The sequence below is a fragment of the Xyrauchen texanus genome, chromosome 7 (assembly GCF_025860055.1).
Source record: "Xyrauchen texanus isolate HMW12.3.18 chromosome 7, RBS_HiC_50CHRs, whole genome shotgun sequence".
Taxonomy (NCBI): Eukaryota; Metazoa; Chordata; class Actinopteri; order Cypriniformes; family Catostomidae; genus Xyrauchen; species Xyrauchen texanus.
In genome coordinates, this window is record NC_068282.1 from 34364963 (window position 1) to 34383328 (window position 18366).

General features: G+C 38.4%; 1 protein-coding gene across 5 annotated transcripts in view; it reads right to left on the reverse strand.

Annotated features, from left to right (window-relative positions):
- The window catches only part of si:dkey-156n14.3 (zinc finger protein ZXDC), a 75626-nt gene extending 57875 nt beyond the window's left edge, over positions 1–17751 (reverse strand). For all 5 annotated transcript variants that reach the window (XR_007970994.1, XM_052131149.1, XM_052131148.1 and 2 more), the window contains exons 1-5: positions 15815–17751; positions 15533–15685; positions 15358–15436; positions 15131–15261; positions 13364–13534 (exon numbers count right to left, since the gene is read on the reverse strand). Coding sequence is in view for 4 of the 5 variants with exons in the window: in XM_052131149.1 (XP_051987109.1) it covers positions 13364–13534; positions 15131–15261; positions 15358–15436; positions 15533–15685; positions 15815–17654 (2374 nt within the window). In the remaining variant the exon portion in view is untranslated. The remainder of the gene's footprint in view (positions 1–13363; positions 13535–15130; positions 15262–15357; positions 15437–15532; positions 15686–15814) is intronic.
- Between the last annotated feature and the right edge of the window lie 615 nt (positions 17752–18366).

An 18366-nucleotide genomic window follows, 5' to 3' on the forward strand; every position in this document is an offset into this window, starting at 1 on the left:
GGCCTTTTTTTTTCAAGATTACCACCACCTAAATGGAGCAGTTAAGCGATATAATTGTTTAGTTAGTGACATAAGCATGCAACTTGGTATGAGCAGTAAGGGTTGCTTGACAAGAAAACACTCTCAGCCACTTGAAATTTCTATTTTCAAGATGGCCGACCCCTGGATCCTCAAAAGATCAATTTTCCGATAGAAATGTATTGGGTTTTTTTTTCATTAAGGACGATTTGGTGTCATTTTATTTTATATGTTTTAGATTATTCTAAAGAGCAACTTTTAACGCATCAAAATACAGTTGTGTTGATTTGTTGATTATAGATAGATTAGACAAGAGTGAATATCTGCACTACCAGGGCACACTGGTGATATATCACTGCTGTTAAACTCAGAGTGGGGTTCAATGTCAGCTAATTGTAAAGTTAGTATCCCAAATGCTGTCTAATTTACCTCAAAACAGTTAGATAGCCGCACCTGAATTGACAGGTTGTGCCAGCGCGGGAGAGCCGAGCCAAGGTTAATGGGGTTTTAGTTAACCGGATGGTGTACAGATCGCACGGGATATAAATGGCATTGGATGAACGATCGGACTAAGTGTAGGGTTAAGGCATGAACTTAGTTGTATCCCATACATCAAAGTGCTTGGTAAAAGGTAGTAAAAGGATAAACCCTCAGCCTCTGCCTACACATTTACTGCAGACATGGCAGAAGCCATCATAACAGTTGAGAAAACTAACTGGGACAGATGTTTCATTTGTCAGGACACCAAGGAAAAACTCATTCATCCGAGTTTATTCAACAGAGCACGATCGTACTGGTTATGATACCATTGCAAGAAATGTTCCATTATTTCATAAGATCAATGCTCTGCCTATCTTACTTAGTCCAACCCGACTAGATGAAGGCATAGAAAACACATTGACAAGAAACAGAGCAAAATATCATTCAAGTTGTAAACTTATGTTCAATAACACAAAGCTGGAAAGGGCCCAAAAGAGAGCATCTACTGCTGCCAAAGACACTGAAGATACCAAAAGGTATCCATGTCAAGAGGCCAAGAGGATCCCAGCCCTCGAAAGCTTTGTGCTTTATATGTGAAGATGAGAGTGCAATGTCCTCCTTACGAGAAGCAATGATGATGAAACTTAATGAAAGAGTCAATGAATGTGCCCATCAGAGACTGCTCATGCCAATTTTCATGCTTGTATCACCAAATAAACCACTATATCACTTAACTGCTCCACTAAGGTGTCGGCCATCTTGAAAAATGGCGGCCATCTTGAAATTTCAAGTGGCTCTGACAATTTTCTTGTCAAGTGACCCATGGAGACTGCTCATGCCAATTTTCACGCTTGTATCATAAACTGAACGATTCTGCCAAACATAAGCACTTAGCCGCTCCACTATTAGTAGCATGTTTACTTGTAATGTTTGAAATTCATCTATGCCTAAAAAAAAAAAAAAAAAAAAACTTAGTGCTTGCCTTCAACTTTCTCATATGTCCGTCATTTTGATGGACAGGGTCATAAAAATTCCGTCATAATCTATTATTACCCGTCATTTTAATTTTCATATTTTATTCATAAGACATTTAAAAGCTTTTATTTTCGTTCATATTTTCATTTTGTGGAATGTTGCTCAGTTGGTAGAGCGGTAGGCAGGGTTGGTGGTTCGAATCCTGGCCCACACGACTCCACATGCCGAAGTGTCCTTGGGCGAGACACTGAACCCCAAGTTGCTGCCAATGGCAGGCTAGCACCTTACATAGCAGCTCTGCCGCCATTGGTGAATGAATGTGTGTGTGAATGGGTGAATGAGATGCAGTGTAAAGCGCTTTGAATACCGTTAAGGCTTAAAAAGGTGCTATATAAGTGCAGACGACCATATATATAAGTGCAGAATTTACAGGACGAGCATATAGCAGATTATGCATTTATTTATGAACAGATGCACAACAAGGACACCACACGAAACAGATTTATGTTTTTTTTCCCAGTAGTGACAGTGGAGGCCATTAAAACACGACATATGACCTTTGCATTATTACAAAAAACAATCGATTAAAATATTAACTAAATCGACAACTCAAACTTTCCTCCTGTTCCGCATCGACTTAAACTCGCCTGTGCGAAATCAAACGCATCAAGGGAGGCTGATGCCGAGGCAATTGTCATTAGATTTTCCTTCTTTGCCTTGGACAGATGTCTTCTCGTGGCAGTTTTAATTTGGATCCGGGGGCTGAACCCATTGCCCTCCACATGACAAGATTTGCAGAAAGTGTCAGGGGGCGATTTTAGGAGTTTGCCACGTAAAAAAGCGGGAGGTGTGCACAATAAACATTGAAAACATGTATTTGGAAGAGAGAACAAAAGCTTGCAGTTGCTTTGATAGCAGAATGTAATAAAAGGACTTTCTTAGAGAATTGAAATTAGCTCAATAACTGGGGTCTCTGATATTCGTAAATGATAAGGTAATATTTAAAAGAAATCGAGACGTTCAATGTCTCAACAGATTTGAACAGTTTTTAATATTTCTTGTTGCCTAGTACTCTCAAGGACATTATTAGAAGCAAAAACGTGTGTGTGAAAAACACTTTGGTGTGGTGTCACTTCAGATACTTAAATGTATTCAGCAGCGCTGATGCGAGTCGTGAAAAACAGCAGTCCATTTTGCACATTAATCATTGCTCTTCACAAATCACAAAAGTGACCGATTATGGTTTCAACGGCGAATATATTTTTTTCCATGCATTGTACATGTGCGATTTACAATTTATCCTGGCTCAGCTAATTATCCCTAATGTAAATCACACCCACGGGCAGAGGGAGCTATTCATACAGTAATGTGCTGAGGCGATCAATGCAAATGGTAAACGCCCTCGACACTGTCTTAGAAAGCATCAAGTTAATTCACTTTTCTGCACGTTTGGAAGATGGCACGATACACTGGTGAGGAACCTCCTGGATAGTGACGAAGAGTTAACATTTTCCTCAGAAGAAGAGCGGGACTCTGATGAATGTTTGCATTTTGAAGAGTGACTTGATCCAGCCGAGGAAACAATTTCGGATGAGGAAGTCATTTAGTTTTACTTACATTAGTTGACATGCTATTTTATATAAACATACATATTTTACTAAAGGGAATGTATCCAGACTTGCCAGCCAGGATTCAGAGTATTGAAATATGACTCCTAATAAGCAAGTTTTAGTTTTGGCTAAAGCAGGCATTTAAATTGTATTCTGTATGATATAAATATGATATACAATATGATATAAAAATAATATGAATGCTTAGTTTATATTTTAACTAGTGTTTATGCTGCCTCATTATCAACGAAGCTTGTGCTTGCAAATATCGGTTCAGGAGTAAATGCGTAAAATGCACTTTAAATATGACCATATTAGAAAATAAGCATATTATGATGATTTCTGAAGGATCATGTGACACTGCAGACTGCATTAATGATGCTGAAAATTCAGCTTTAATCACAAATTGCATTTTACAATATATTAAAATATAAAACTTATTTTTTTTAATAATATGTTGCATCTGCTCAACTACTTTCGTGAAGTTTTCACTTTTCTTTTAGGATTTATAGGTTTTTGAGTACATTTTGCTACGGCCATTTTCAAAATGACCCTGTTATAGCTATACAAAGAGTAAAGTTCCAAATATTTGATAACTATTGACCTAGAGAGTCCAGAGAACTGTACTGCATTAGTTTTATTAGTTTTAACCTACTGCATTAGTTTTATTAGTTTTAACCTACTTTAGCGAACTAGTCCTAGGTTTTTAGCTCAAATGTGAATATTTAATGAACGATTTGATTGACAGCAATGCTCCTTGAGGCAAAGTTATTCAGAATGAGATCTAAGATATGATATGCATATTGTGTCTGTGTGAAAGTCAGCATGATTAACGAGGCTTAAAACTAATTAGCGCCACTATGTGTCCAATTTCTTTCAGATTTCTCACAGACGTCTAGGGCCAGGAGTCAAACAAGCCCACTAAGTTTTGTGCCGATTGATGATGATTTAAGCCTCCGTTAACCTTGTCTAACAGGTGCTCAAACTTCATTGACCAATGGCGGCCGTGTTTTTTGAGATATACCAATGTCCTCAGACAGTCATGGCACCATGGACACAGACACTGCATGCCAATTTTCAACTCAGACTAACAGTTGCGTAGTTAGACAATTTCATGTTTTTTTTGGGTTTTTTATTATACAAAACCAACTTTTCTGGACAAACAAAGACTGACCTCTTACATGAGCATGTAAAGTTTGGTGAAGATATCTAATTTCCTTCAAGAGTTATAGCATTTACATAAAATTGGCCACTCCTACTTCCTATGTTTTCCTGTAAATAGCTCAAGTCAAAAGTTAAAACTTTTTTTTGATAACTTTTGATGAGACTCCATAGAATTGTTTGGCACTGGTTTGGTCCCGATCGGAAGAAAAACCTAGGACTAGTTTGCAAAAGTAGGTTTTATGAAAAATCCAAGATGGCAAAATTTGATATACGCATTTGAGTCTACGACAAACGGTCTAGGAGTTATGAAGAGTTGATAGCGCGCCCGCCCCCATTGACCGATTTGGCCGAGTCAGTGTTTGAGTGGCAAGCAATACTACTACCATCTATCAAAGTTTATAGTCTCTAGGCCTTAAGGTTTGCTCTGCCCGATCATTATGGTGGAATAATAATAAACATAGCTGCAAGCAGCAATATGGAGTCCTCCTCAAAATGGCAAATCATTCAAAAATGTATCAGTAGATGGTTGTGGTTAAACCCTCACGATGGAGAAATCCTGAAAAACATGTCTTTGTTTGAATCCTAAACAAAAAATTATGGCTGTGGCTGGATTTGAACCTCTGACACTTCACTTACCAGCACAACATCTCAGCTAAGTTAGCTATTCACATTGCTGAGTATTTCTGCTTTCAGTTTTGGTATAAAGAACTAATGGCTAGCATTTTCAAATTTGGCCCAAGTTCAAACAGCTGTAATTCAGTCATCTTTTGAAATATCAAGGTGAAATTTTGCAGGGTACTTTAGATTGATGTCATGTTGAATCATATTAGGTTTGAAAAACCACCAGTCACAATGACATTTGATTTATTGACACATAAATATATTGAGTAGAGATGCACCGATCGCAATTTTCTTGGCCGATTCCGATTTTTTGCAAGCGTGACCTGCCGATACCGATTTTTTCCAATTCCGATTTTCTTTCTTTACAATTTACAAACAAAATCTACCTTTCTTCAATGCAACATTTTATTTTCATAATAAAATAAATTATTAAACATTACAATTTCCCCCAAACTGCACTAAGTTACAGGATCTTCTCTCACTTAAACAACTCTCAAAATAAAGTGCTCTGTGACTGGAAAGAGGTAGAAATAACAATTAACTGCAAATGAGTTGCTTTATATAACAAATGTAATTTTCCACTATTTTTATAAATGGACCTTTTTCTCTTTATTACTCGTCTAACAAAACAATTCCAAAGACCTGAAAAACTGAAGTGTCCAATACGCTCAACTTACATTAGATGTCCAAATATCAGTTGTAAAACTGAGCACTGTTTCGGGAACGGCTTGTAACCATACCCGTCAACACTCCCGTTTTTCCTGGGAGTCTCCAGTTTTGTTATTTCTCCCAAAAAAAACTCTGTAATTTGTATGGCCCAAACCACGTTCTATGAATAATCACATCAATATATTATTCCAAGGTGGTCCAGTTGCCAGATCTTGAATGAAACGTATCCTACTCACACAATCGACACATACACAATACAAATCATTTATGACCTCAACCTGGCAACCTACAACCCATTTGAGCTGTTGATATAGGTAGTAGACACGGGATGTCAAATCAAGCATCACTGGTAGATGGGAGAAGACGACTCCGCTGGTGCTCCGGTGAAAAAAACAAAATATACATGTACATTTAACAACAACTGGATGGAATTTAATTTCATATCCCGAAGCCATATCGACAATGTCCACGCCTTTTGCAATGTGTGTCGCACTGATTTTAATATCGGACACGGTGGGAAAAATTACGTCAGCACATTAAATCACAACGGCACAATTTCTATAGTATTTAGCCTGCCTCTGCCATCCAGCACCCCACTTCCCCTCAGCCGGTCCGGCCGAGCATGCGGAAAATCGGCTAATTCCGGTCCCTGGCCGGTCGATGCGTGCATCTCTAATATTGAGGCAATGTAGACATTTACAAGAATATGCTCCTTTCAGCCCTTTTGTATTGTATGCATTTTTGCTAAGTACCAAATTGAAAAACATCAATTCTACACATGGGTACCAAATTTCAAGTCAATTGGATCTACGTTTCAAGAGAAGAGGATTTTTGTAGGATGTTTTGTAGAGGATTCCTACTGGAGGAATCTAATAATAATAGAACAGTCAATAACAATAGATTTCCTCCTACCGGAGGAATCGAATACAAATCTTAACAATTACAATAGGGTTTCAGCGCGAAGCACTTGAACCCCTAATAATAATAAAAATCCTAGCAAAAACAATAGGTTTCTAGCACTTGGGGCTTGAGCCCCTAATAAAATAGTAAAGACCTGGTAACTATAGCAAAACTTGTTGTAATAGCTTGTTATATTATTGGGGGGTTACCTCCCCCCATTCCCCCAGAATATATGCCCCTGGATGGTAGCGTTCTCTCTCATTGCTGTGATATATAGACTAATATATAGGTAGAGGGGGCTTCAAGGTATGAATTGGGTATCACCAACATAGATGTGAAAAGAAAACCTAATATACAGTGCATCCACATTGTTATGTTACAGCCTTATTCCTAAATTGATTAAATTATTTTCCTCAATTCTACAAACAATACACCATAATGACAACGTGAAAGAAGTTTGAGGAAAAAAAGAAAAGAAAAAAAAAAAAAAAACGCATGTACATAAGTATTCACAGCCTTTGCCATGACACTCAAAATTGAGCTCAGGTGCATCCTGTTTCCACTGATCATCCTTGAGATGTTTCTACAACTTGGAGTCCACCTATGGTAAATTCAGTTGATTGGACATGATTTGGAAAGGCACACACCTGTCTATATAAGGTCCCACAGTTAACAGTGCATGTCAGAGCACAAACCAAGCCATGAAGTCCAAGGAATTGTCTGTAGACCTCTGAGACAGGATTGTATCCAGGCACGGATCTGGGGAAGGGTACAGAAAAATGCCTGCATCATTGAAGTTTCCAATGAGCACAGTGGCCATCATCCGTAAATGGAAGTTTGGAACCACCAGGACTATTCCTAGAGCTGGCCGCCCGTCCAAACTGAGCGATCGGGGGAGAAGGGCCTTAATCAGGGAGGTGACCAAGACCCGATGGTCACTCTCTCCACAGAGAAACGCTGGAGCTCTGTCAGAGGAGAACCTTCTAGAAGAACAACCATCTCTGCAGCACTCCACCAATCAGGCCTGTATGGTAGAGTGGCCAGACGGAAGCCACTCCTCGGTAAAAGGCACATGACAGCCCGCCTGGAGTTTGCCAAAAGGCACCTGAAAGACTCTCAGACCACGAGAAACTAAATTCTCTGGTCTGATGAAACAAACATTGAACTCTTTGGCCTGAATGGCAAGCATCATGTCTGGAGGAAACCAGGCACCACTCATCACCTGGCCAATCCCATCCCTACAGTGAAGCATGATGGTGGTGGTGGCAGCATCATGCTGTGGGGAGGTTTTTCAGCGGCAGGAACTGAGAGACTAGTCAGGATCGAGGGAAAGATGAATGCAGCAATGTACAGAGACATCCTTGATGAAAACCTGCTCCAGAGCACTCTGGACCTCAGACTGGGGTAGAGGTTCATCTTCCAACAGGACAATGACCCTAAGCACACAGCCAAGATAACAAATGGGACAACTCTATGGAAGTCCTTGAGTGGCCTAGCCAGAGCCCAGACTTGAACCTGATTGAACATCTCTGGAGAGATCTGAAAATGGTTGTGCCCCAACACTCCACATCCAACATGAAGGAGATTGAGAGGTCCTGCAAAGAAGAATGGGAGAAACTGCCCAAAAGTAGGTGTGCCAAGCTTGTAGCATCATACACAAAAAGACTTGAGGCTGTAATTGGTGCCAAAGGTGTTTCAACAAAGTATTGAGCAAAGGCTGCAAATACTTATGTACATGAAATCTTTGCAAATTTATTAAAACGAAAAAAAAAAAAAAACAAAAAAAAATCACATCTCATTTCCGCCGTACATGCTTTACCTTACTCACTGCGCCTGATACATGGACATGCATTTGATCTGCTTGTGCTTTATTTCTCTATAAATCTGTGAGCTCGCGCGGTTTAAAAACGAATGGTCATTTCAGTGGACACTCACTGACTAACATTTGTTTATCGATTTCCTCAATAAATAAATATTTCTAGATATGAGATTACGTTACTTATTTGATAAAGATTCAACTCATATAATTGAAAATAACATGTTGCGAGACACAACCAATGTTTTTTGGGGGTGTGATATGATTCAAGAAATTTGGTTGAAGGTTCAGAGTTGTGTGATGTTTTGGGCACTAAAAATTTTACTTTGCCCCACACTCTGTATTTTGGGTGATGGGGCAGTCATACATTTGGGGGATAAACAGCAGGCAAATTATTTTAAGTAGTGATGCACCGAAATTTCGACCACTGTTTTGGCCGAAAGAGAAAAAAAGGTCGAAAATATGAGCCGATTATATAAGCCTCCCCGCCCCTCAGTGCTCAGGTTTCACTCTTGATTGATCTAATCATAATCACTGCGCTGCCAAGGCCGATGTCACCGGTGTGGAAATACTATATAATACTAATAAGCAGTACCGCCGCAACCTATACGCATACTACGCAGTCTGCGTAGGGCACCAACTCCCTAGGAGGAAACCAGAAAGTCCACCGGGTGCCCTTCCTCACACGTTATACGTTATTCAAGGACCCGAAAGCAGTTGCGGAACACAGTCGATCGCTTCATGCTCATATTGCGAACGCGACAATCCTCTTGACTCCTGGCGCATTAACAAAGATCACTTTCCATTGATTGCGCGGATTGATTGTAGAATATTTAAACTTTTTGTATTTGCAGCCTAGAGCTGCTAAGTTTTCTAGAACATTACATTTATTGGATAATTGGTAAAAAAAAAAAAATACATGTTAAATTTGATTGTTAAAGAACTGAATAAGTATAATTTATTTAATATTGTTATAATATATTTTCTGTCCAATTTTGGTGAGTTACTTTCAATAAAAGTGTGATATTTTTATTGATTTGTAGTTTTCTTCAATTCAGATTAATTAAATTCATGAAATTAATTAAAAAGTATATTAATACAAATATATATATATATATATATATATATATATATATATATATATATATATATATATATATATATATATATATATATATATATATATATATATATAAATAAATAAACACTTTTAAAATGGGTATTAAAAAAAAGAAGTCATTTTTGGTTTTGGCCCAGAATTTTCATTTCAGTGCATCACTAATTTTAAGGGGATGGAAGTCGGATGGAGTGCCCTCTTTTCCTGAGTGGTGTGCGGAGATGGGGAGGGTGCTAGCTTTCGAGGAGGTGGCAAATAGAAGACTGGGGTTTTGGGACATGTTTGTTAGGAAATGGGCCAATTATTTAGTGTTTTTGGGGGACTCTCAGGGAGAGGATGTGGAGAGAAGTTTAGTTTAATTCTGTATGTTTATTATATTTTCTTATTTGTGTGTGTATATTATATGTGACCACAGGGGTGTTCGGGAGGGATATTAGTGGGGATAAATGTTAATTTGATGTATTGGTGTTGCATTTTTCTTTTGTTGTGCATTTATGATTGCATTAAAACATTTTAATTGGAAAATAACATGTTGTAGGAGTGTAATATGTGTTTATATTTACTACAAATGAAGAGAAGCAGATGTATCTGAAAACTGTACACTTCAGTGGTAAGAATTTAGTGTTAGCCTTTTAAGGCCAATACAAAGTTTATTCCATTTTTAATGTCAATACATTTCTGATTTTAAAAAAATCTAGACTGTGTATGACTTCAGTAATTTGGAAAAATGTACCTCAATATCTGTATATTAATGTCTAGTAATGAGGTAGCTGAGGAAATGCAAAAATCATGGCTAAGTTTTCAGTAGGCTATGGTACAATGTTAAATAAACAAATACACTTAAAAATATATATATAAGCTGTAAGAGATTAGGAAAACATTAGGAGAATATTAGTAAGATGTAATGGGAACATTCAAATGGGAAAAACAATTAAAAAAACGCATTAACAGGGGCCTGACGCTGACTACCACCCCAGGAGTCGTGAGATTGAATCCAGGGTGTGCTGAATGACTCCAACCAGGTCTCCCAAGCAACCAAATTGGTCTGGTTGCTGGGGAGTGTAAAGTCACATGGGGTAACCTCCTTGTGGTCTCGATTTGTGGTTCTTGCTCTAAATGGGGCGCGTGATAAATTGAGTGGATCGCGGAGAGTAGCATGAGCCTCCACATGCGGAATTGGGCATTCCAAATTGAGAGAAGGGGTAAAAAAAAAAAAAAAAAAAAATTCAAAAGTGTGTTTTTACAATAAACAGTCAATGAATGGTTTTATTATTGATAATGAAAATGAATAACTGATGAGTTGTTGAATAGGCTGCATTATATTAGGCAGACACTGGTAGCTGCACTACCATTTTTAGAAAACTGTGACAAAAACATTCCAAATTAACAAATTAATTACTTGCACATGCACTTTTATTGTATCCCGTCTCACCATGTTCTAATATTTGTGGGTGTTCCTTTTAAGATGAATTGCGATTTAAAAAGCAGGATGCATTTAGGAAACATTTTTAATGCGTACCGACATTTTATAAATCTAGTAGGAACATTTAGGAAATTGTTGTACATTCAAATTTAAAATAATTTTACAAACGTCTTTATAAATGAAGCCCCTAGACTTTCTAAATAATAAACTGTAGAAATAAAATGTTAAGTTTAGTTTGATTTCACATAGCACCTTAAAGTAAAACATTTTGTATTGAATTCAAAAGATTCCATACACTTGTAACAATGGTGAAATTCCTATCCAATGTATACATTAAATGCAATTAAGTAGCTAGGTTCTATATTAAATAAAATTATTTCATAAACCAACTTCGAGCATTAGGATGATCATATAAGTCAATGACAACCAAAGACCATTTTTGACCCCTGAAAAACACTTTTCACTCATGGATTAAACATGGCTGACTGTGAATAGTTCATTTCTACAATGGCACTGGTCACTGAAAACAATTGCGATTGAATAATGCTGCACCCAGGCCTCGAAGTATCAGTGTTAAGCCAAAAGTATACTTTGATTTTGAAGCGAACGCTCAGCATCTGTGTACAGTCGAACGTGAGCCTGTCAAATTATACTCCATTTGATGGTGCGTGCATACACAGGCGTTTGGCGCATGCGCGCTACAACTGCTATGAAATGCTATGAGACAATTTCTCTTCAGAAGTTTAGAAACATAAAGACGTCTTTATATTCCTTCACACTCATGCAGGCCTCTCCCGACCTCCTCACACACACTTGATGTGCATATCTACTGTTGTTGTTTTCAGGCACGTGCCGTGGGCTTTGAGACTAGGCAAGCATTTGAAGATTTTTAATACACATTATTAAACGCAGTGCCCAAAACACATTATAAAGCGGAGTGTAATGTCGTGGAAATGTTATAGATGTAAATCCCAACAGTCAATGGAAAAAATTGTCACAGTGGCGAACTACATGACCAAATTGTTTTAAATTCAGGATAGTAAAATTGCTCATATTACACAGTTAAAGATTGTCATATATTGAGCCAAGCATGTTTATGTTCATTAAATCATACAATGAACCATAGTGCCAGAAGAGCTTGTTCTAACATACAACAAAAATAAAAATAAAAGCATAACCAGTTACTAGCAGGCTATAAGTTTCAACATAACAGGCCTCAAAAGACACTTCCAGTAAACAATGCTTTTAAATCAGAGAAAGCATAACCGTACGTTCACACCAGAGGCGGAGAGAGCGTCAAATCGACCGGAAGTCATTGATTTTCAATGACAGCCAGCGTCTCTCGGCGGCGAGAAACAGCGCGGCGAGTCTTGAGCGGTGTGGGCGTCAGATGAAAGTTCAAGTGCAGTCAACATTATGGTAATGAGCTGTGACGCGGTTCAGCGGCAACCTATTGGAATATAGAAGTGCTCCGCTCTAGCGAAGTCTAGAGAACACAGTGTAAACTTTGGTTCCCACCAAATATTAGTTCCGAAGATAAAATAAAGGAGAAACTAATTATTGCCGTGGCGGGTTTCCCAGTAATACATTATCTGTCCCTGTTTGCTTACAGGGATATAAAACAACCAAGACCACAGTTATCATTACAAATGCATTTTATTTTGATAAACAACTATAATTTTAATTTCTGCCATCGGTTGATTTCTTATTTTCACATTTTAAAGAGTTCATGAGGATATATGCTACTTGTGATAGGTCGGCAAAAAGTAAATGGTCGACATGTCTGAATGTTTAAATTGCAGCCCCTTTAAATATAGTTCACAAAACAAAAGCATTCTGAACATTCCGCCTATTTCAACTACGTCAGAGCGTCCACGAGCGTTGAAGGCAGGGCAGCCAGAGCGAATTTTGACGCTCTCGTCGCTTCTGGTGTGAACCTGAGGGTGTGTAAGTGCTTATACCTGAGGGTGGCGCCAAAGCGAATTCATGAATAAATGTCTGTGCTGCTAAAATGAGATGAAAGATGACGAAAACAGTAGTTTATATTAACAATTATTTTTTTAAATTTCATAGTGTCATTTTTCTTTTCACCCTTATGTTAGGTAAGCACTGCTTACCTTGCTAATATGGATGGCAAATCCCTGGTTGTTTTTACCTTAGTCTCCTGTTATTTACTGACGATTACGTCTTCTAGCATTTCTTCGTGACAGAAACGGCAAAGTATTGCCACCTTGTGGATCCACTAATTTGTGCGAATAATTCCAGGAGCATTCGCAGTCTGCGTGTTCAAAAGACATGCAGTTACAAAAATCGGGCTGCACACGTTCAGTGCTCGAGCTCTCTGCTTATGACAAGATTTGCGTCACGTGTCCCGTACGCAAACACTCTTACTGAAGTATACTTTGGCTTGAGTCCAAGATGACATAAACAAAAATTACTGAGTGCACCTTTAACCTGAAGAGCTAAATACATAGTATAATAGAATATCCTACAGGTTAGTAAAGCCCAAAATCACCAATTCAAAAATCTTGCACAGCCCTAAACTCTTATTATGATATAAAAATGTGTACCTGGGCTGAAGTTGTGGTGTTTAAGCATATGTGTCTTTAGACTGCTGCGTGATGAGAAGTGTTTGGTGCATCCAACCACAGGACAACGACTCCTCAGACTCACTCCATTCTGCTTGTGTTTTTTAGAATGGATGTAGAGACTACTGCGAGCTGAAAACTTTGCATTACAACCTGCACATTTATAAACACAAATATTATTATAATTAAAAATTAACTTTTTATCCCAAGTTACTAATAGTAGAGGGATAAAAAAACACATGTGGATGGTGGTCACATCAAGAAAATGTTTACAAGCCAGGAGCATTTAATATTTTAAGTGACAGAAAAAGTTGATTGCCAGTTCGACAAAAAACAACCAGCAATGCAATACAACATCTCAAAACATAGCATCCATAACTCTAAAACACACTTATTGCACAACAATGTCAACTCCTGTGTCTTATTCAATTCTGACAGAGATGTGTAGCTCCTGTACCAAATATTATTTTCTTAAAGGGGTCATGACATGAGAAACCAAATTTGCCTTGATCTTTTGGTATATAAGAGGTCTTTGTATCATTAAAACGTCCTGCAAGTTTAATATTTTAAGACGTCCTCCCCATTCTAAACGAATCATTTATTTAATCAAGCTCAAAATACAGCTCGTTCTGGATTCATGGTTAGAAGTGACGTGTCGGTTAGAAGTGACGTAACAGCGTTTGCATATGACCGCCTCCAGCACAAGATAACTACGATTTAAGCGCAAGACAACTACGCTCATTTCAGTATCGCCGTGCGCCTCACAAGTGTTCAGTCGATGGACAGCGAGCTCTGACAGAGACTACTTGTGCACAGGAAAATTACGATGCCACACAGATGTGCTGTTCCTGGCTGTGGTCAAACAAAACCTCTGAATAAGCTGCCGAAAGATCCAGACGTCAGGGAAAAATGGATGCAGTTTATTTTTTGCGGACGTTCCAGTCACGGCAGTGTTAACTTAAGCGTTTGTTCTGTACATTTTAAGGATGACTGTTTTGAGAACAAATCTCAATATGATGCTGGCTTTGCCAGAAAACTGTTGCTCAAAGATAAGGCCGTGCCGACTATTCTGGGAACAACGACGACGCAAACTGTAAGTAATCTATTTTAAACTTTAAACTACTTTTTAAAGCGCAATTTCATTCATTATGAATAATCACAGTGTTTTTACTTAGTTTACTTGCATATTGTTCTGGCTGGAGGCGTCAATAATTGATACATAGGCACTGACGTTAGCCAATCATAACAGTGGGCGTTAACACTGAAGTCTTAAATGGAAAACGCCCCCAAAACAGACTGTTTGAATCAGAGGATGAGAAACAGGGTGTGAAAAGGTCATAAATCACTAGATTTTAAAAGTTTTTCTTAAAAATTGCACCTAAGGGAACATAATAATACAATAAAAAAAACCATGTCATGACCCCTTTAAATTCTAGGAATTGAAACTTTTTTGTCAAGCTATATTTCCTTACCTGATTCTTATAACTTTTTAACTATAAGAGCACTAAAAGTTGCAGCACACAGTATTCCCAGTGATCATTCAAAAATATTTTAATTACATAAATCATTACAAAATACATAGCAGATCAGAGCAATACAATAAATGTATTACCTTTGTCTCAAAGTACTAATATCAAGCTTAAAATATTTTAGACAATTTGAAAAACAAAACAGTGTAAAAACAACTGAATAATTGAAGTGTTTCTATAGTTAGTAAATTTCTAGTTAATCAATTTCTAAGATGCTGACCTTCTATAGGGCATTCAAATGGCTTGGTGCCCAAGTGTGTGATACAGTGGCCCTTCAGGTGCTCAGCCCGTGTGAAGGACTTCCCACAGCCTTCCTCTGGACAAGCAAAACGCCTGTCATCATCATGCTTCCTGAAGACAAAGGGTTAAATAAGACATAGAAAACTGTCAAGAGCTTCTAAAACACTTAAAATGTCAAACATACTTTTTAATCTTTCATCTTCTCACCGTTTGTGCCGAAGTAATTTTGACATGCTGGTGAAAGTCCATCCACAGGAATCAGAATCACAAACAAAAGGTCTCTCGCCTGGAAAGATCAAATTGGGGATGACTGGTAGAAAACTGGACATGACTAAAGTCATTACTCGTGACATGACTTTATTCCAAGGAGCAATTTGCATACCTGTGTGACTGCGGAGGTGTATTTTAAGTCTGCAGGCCTTGTCATATCTCTTTTCACAGTCAGGGTAGGTGCAGGTGAATTCACCCATTTCTCTGAAGTGGGTTCTGTTGTGGGAGAACATGGCACTGAAGGTGATGAAGGTCTTCTCACATCCTGAAGAAGCACAAAAACAAAGACACCTCCACATTTAAATTGGTTAGGGTTTACAAGTTCATCTTTACCTTTAATGTCAACACTGACTCATGTTTGGTTTAAAGCAATCAATCATATATTCAAACTCACCTGGGAACTCACACTTATGTGGTCTCTCTGGTTCAAAGTGTGTTCTCTGATGATTAGCAAGTTTTGTGGCAGTGCGAAACCTCTCACTGCATACTTCACAGATAAATGCGTTATCCTGGTCATGGGCTCTAACATGAGCCTTTAGATTATAGACGGTGGTGAAACAGCGACCACAGTTTTCCCATTCACATTTATAAGGACGCACTTTGTCATGAGACTGTAGGTGCCGTTTCAGTTTGTATGATGTTGTGAAGGACCAACTGCAGCCCTCTACTGTGCACTTGAAGGGGCGTTGGTCCTCTGTATGCAGAACCAAATGAATTTTGAGATTGTGTCGAGTATCAAACATGTTAGAACAGCCTGGTTGAGGACATCTATACTTCACAACTGAACCTTTCTTGGCCAAATTTGCCACAGCTAAATGGTTCATTGGCTGTAGTTCATCACATGTAACTGGTTTGATTTTTAAATTTTGGCAAATAGTTTTTCTATTATCTATAGCACATACGGTTTCTAACTCTTTCTTGATTGGTGGGCAAGTATCCAGAGTGACACCCCTTTCTGATTGTGAACAATCATCAACTATAGTCAACACTGAGTCACTGCTGGCCAGTCCAGATTTAGGCTCAACTTGTGGACTTGTGCTTACATTCCACATTTTTCCAATAGATTTACATCCCCCATCGTAGTTGAGTAGTACAAGATCATCATCATCTTTCATCCCCAAATGTTCTTTTAAGCTTATAATACCATCCTCCTTGTAAGCATAGCCCTCTGGTGAGGTGGCCAGGGTCAATAATCCATTCTCAATAGTCACAATAATGCTCTGATTGTTCATCATGATAGTCCCGGAGAGTGTCTCATGCACAAGCATCGGGTTTCCATCAGGAACGCAATCCCCATTACTGAGGGACTCCTGACTTGCATTGTCTACGATATTCATTTCAGCAGTCTTGTTTTCTGTTACAAAGGCAGAGCAATTTTTTACTACACACTGGGTCAATTCATCTGTTGAGCATTCATCTGATACTAAATGATTGCTGGTCATTCCTGCTTTGGAGATCTTTGGCGTTTGTCTGCTCCCAAAATAATCTTCGGATAATGTAGGGTCTCGATTGACTGCCTCAAGACAAATCTCTTGTCTAACAGTTTGGTGTGTTCTTTCAGATCTGATACTTAAACTGCTGTGTGCGTATCTTGAAGTTCTACTAAAAAGCTCATCGGAATCTGATCGAGAAAATGGTGTCTTCGAATTTGATGACGATTCATTCTCTTCAGCTTTAGTTTGATCCTCTTTATGCACTATGTTAAAAACCACGTACAGTTCATCTGGGCTCGAGCCATTAGAGACAGCAGTTTTGTTGAGAGTCTTCTCTGGCGTATGTCTTTGTTCACGGCTCACCAGGAAGGGAAGCGCCATTTGCCGATCGCTGACATCATCTTCTTCAGCCCTGTAAAATTCTGAGGGCAGAAGCTCTGATTCATTAAAAATCTTCTTAGGCGCTGTCATGTCACTGAGCTCAGCATCTTCAGACTGAAAATCATGTGTCTTAACCAGTTTGGTTTTAGAAGACAGAATGCAGCCGCTACCATTTCCCGCCCGCCGAAGCGGATATGACCTGTCCTGGTGGTTGTTGTTGTTGTCGTCGCTTTCCAAGCCGAGCGATCCAGAGAGATCTGAGACCTCATTTTCAGTCACACGGGTGCTCTCATTAGTCCCTAAAGCTGTACCCTGCTGAGAGAATTCAGTGCGAGACTGGACGCCATGTTGATAACGAGTGTTTTGGGTGTCAGTATGCCCCTGGATTTCCATCTTGGTATCCCTGTAGCAGCAGCACATGAAAAGCCCGCCCTACACATATGAGAGCCTGATCCTAATAGGCTGTTATATATTTTATGTAATTCAAAACGGCTGCGACTCCATTCGCCTACTTACAGCTACTACGCCCTTAAATGGGGTCATGGCATACTTCTTCTTTGTTGTTTTATGGCGGATGGCAAACCCACAAAAGGTGCATTTCCGCCACCTACTGATTTGGAGAACATCATAAACTTTAATATGCTTTGGGGCGCTTTGCAATAATATTTTCAATAATATCTCTTCTATATCCATTTCTCTTCATTATTATCTGAGTTGTGTTCTTTCATTTTCAATTGCTGTGCAAGAAATACTCATATATATATATATATATATATATATATATATATATATATATATATATATATATATATATATATATATATAAATTGTATTATCTTCCCTGAGGTTCGCATATAATGTTAGTATAGTTTTTTTGCATAAAAAATAATTTAGTAATAAATAATAACTTTCCAACCTGTCTTTGGCCCTCTGTCTGAAATGCTTGTTTTTAAGCTGTCTGGCCCTTTAAAACTTCAACGTAAACACCCACTGTTCAGCCTTTCCAATACAGCCATATTTGCAATGCAATCCAAAGAAAATTAATGTTGGGTGTAAAGCGTTACAAAGTAATGTGTTACTGTAATCTGGTTACATTTTACGGTAATGCAGTAATGTACCATGTGACGTCACT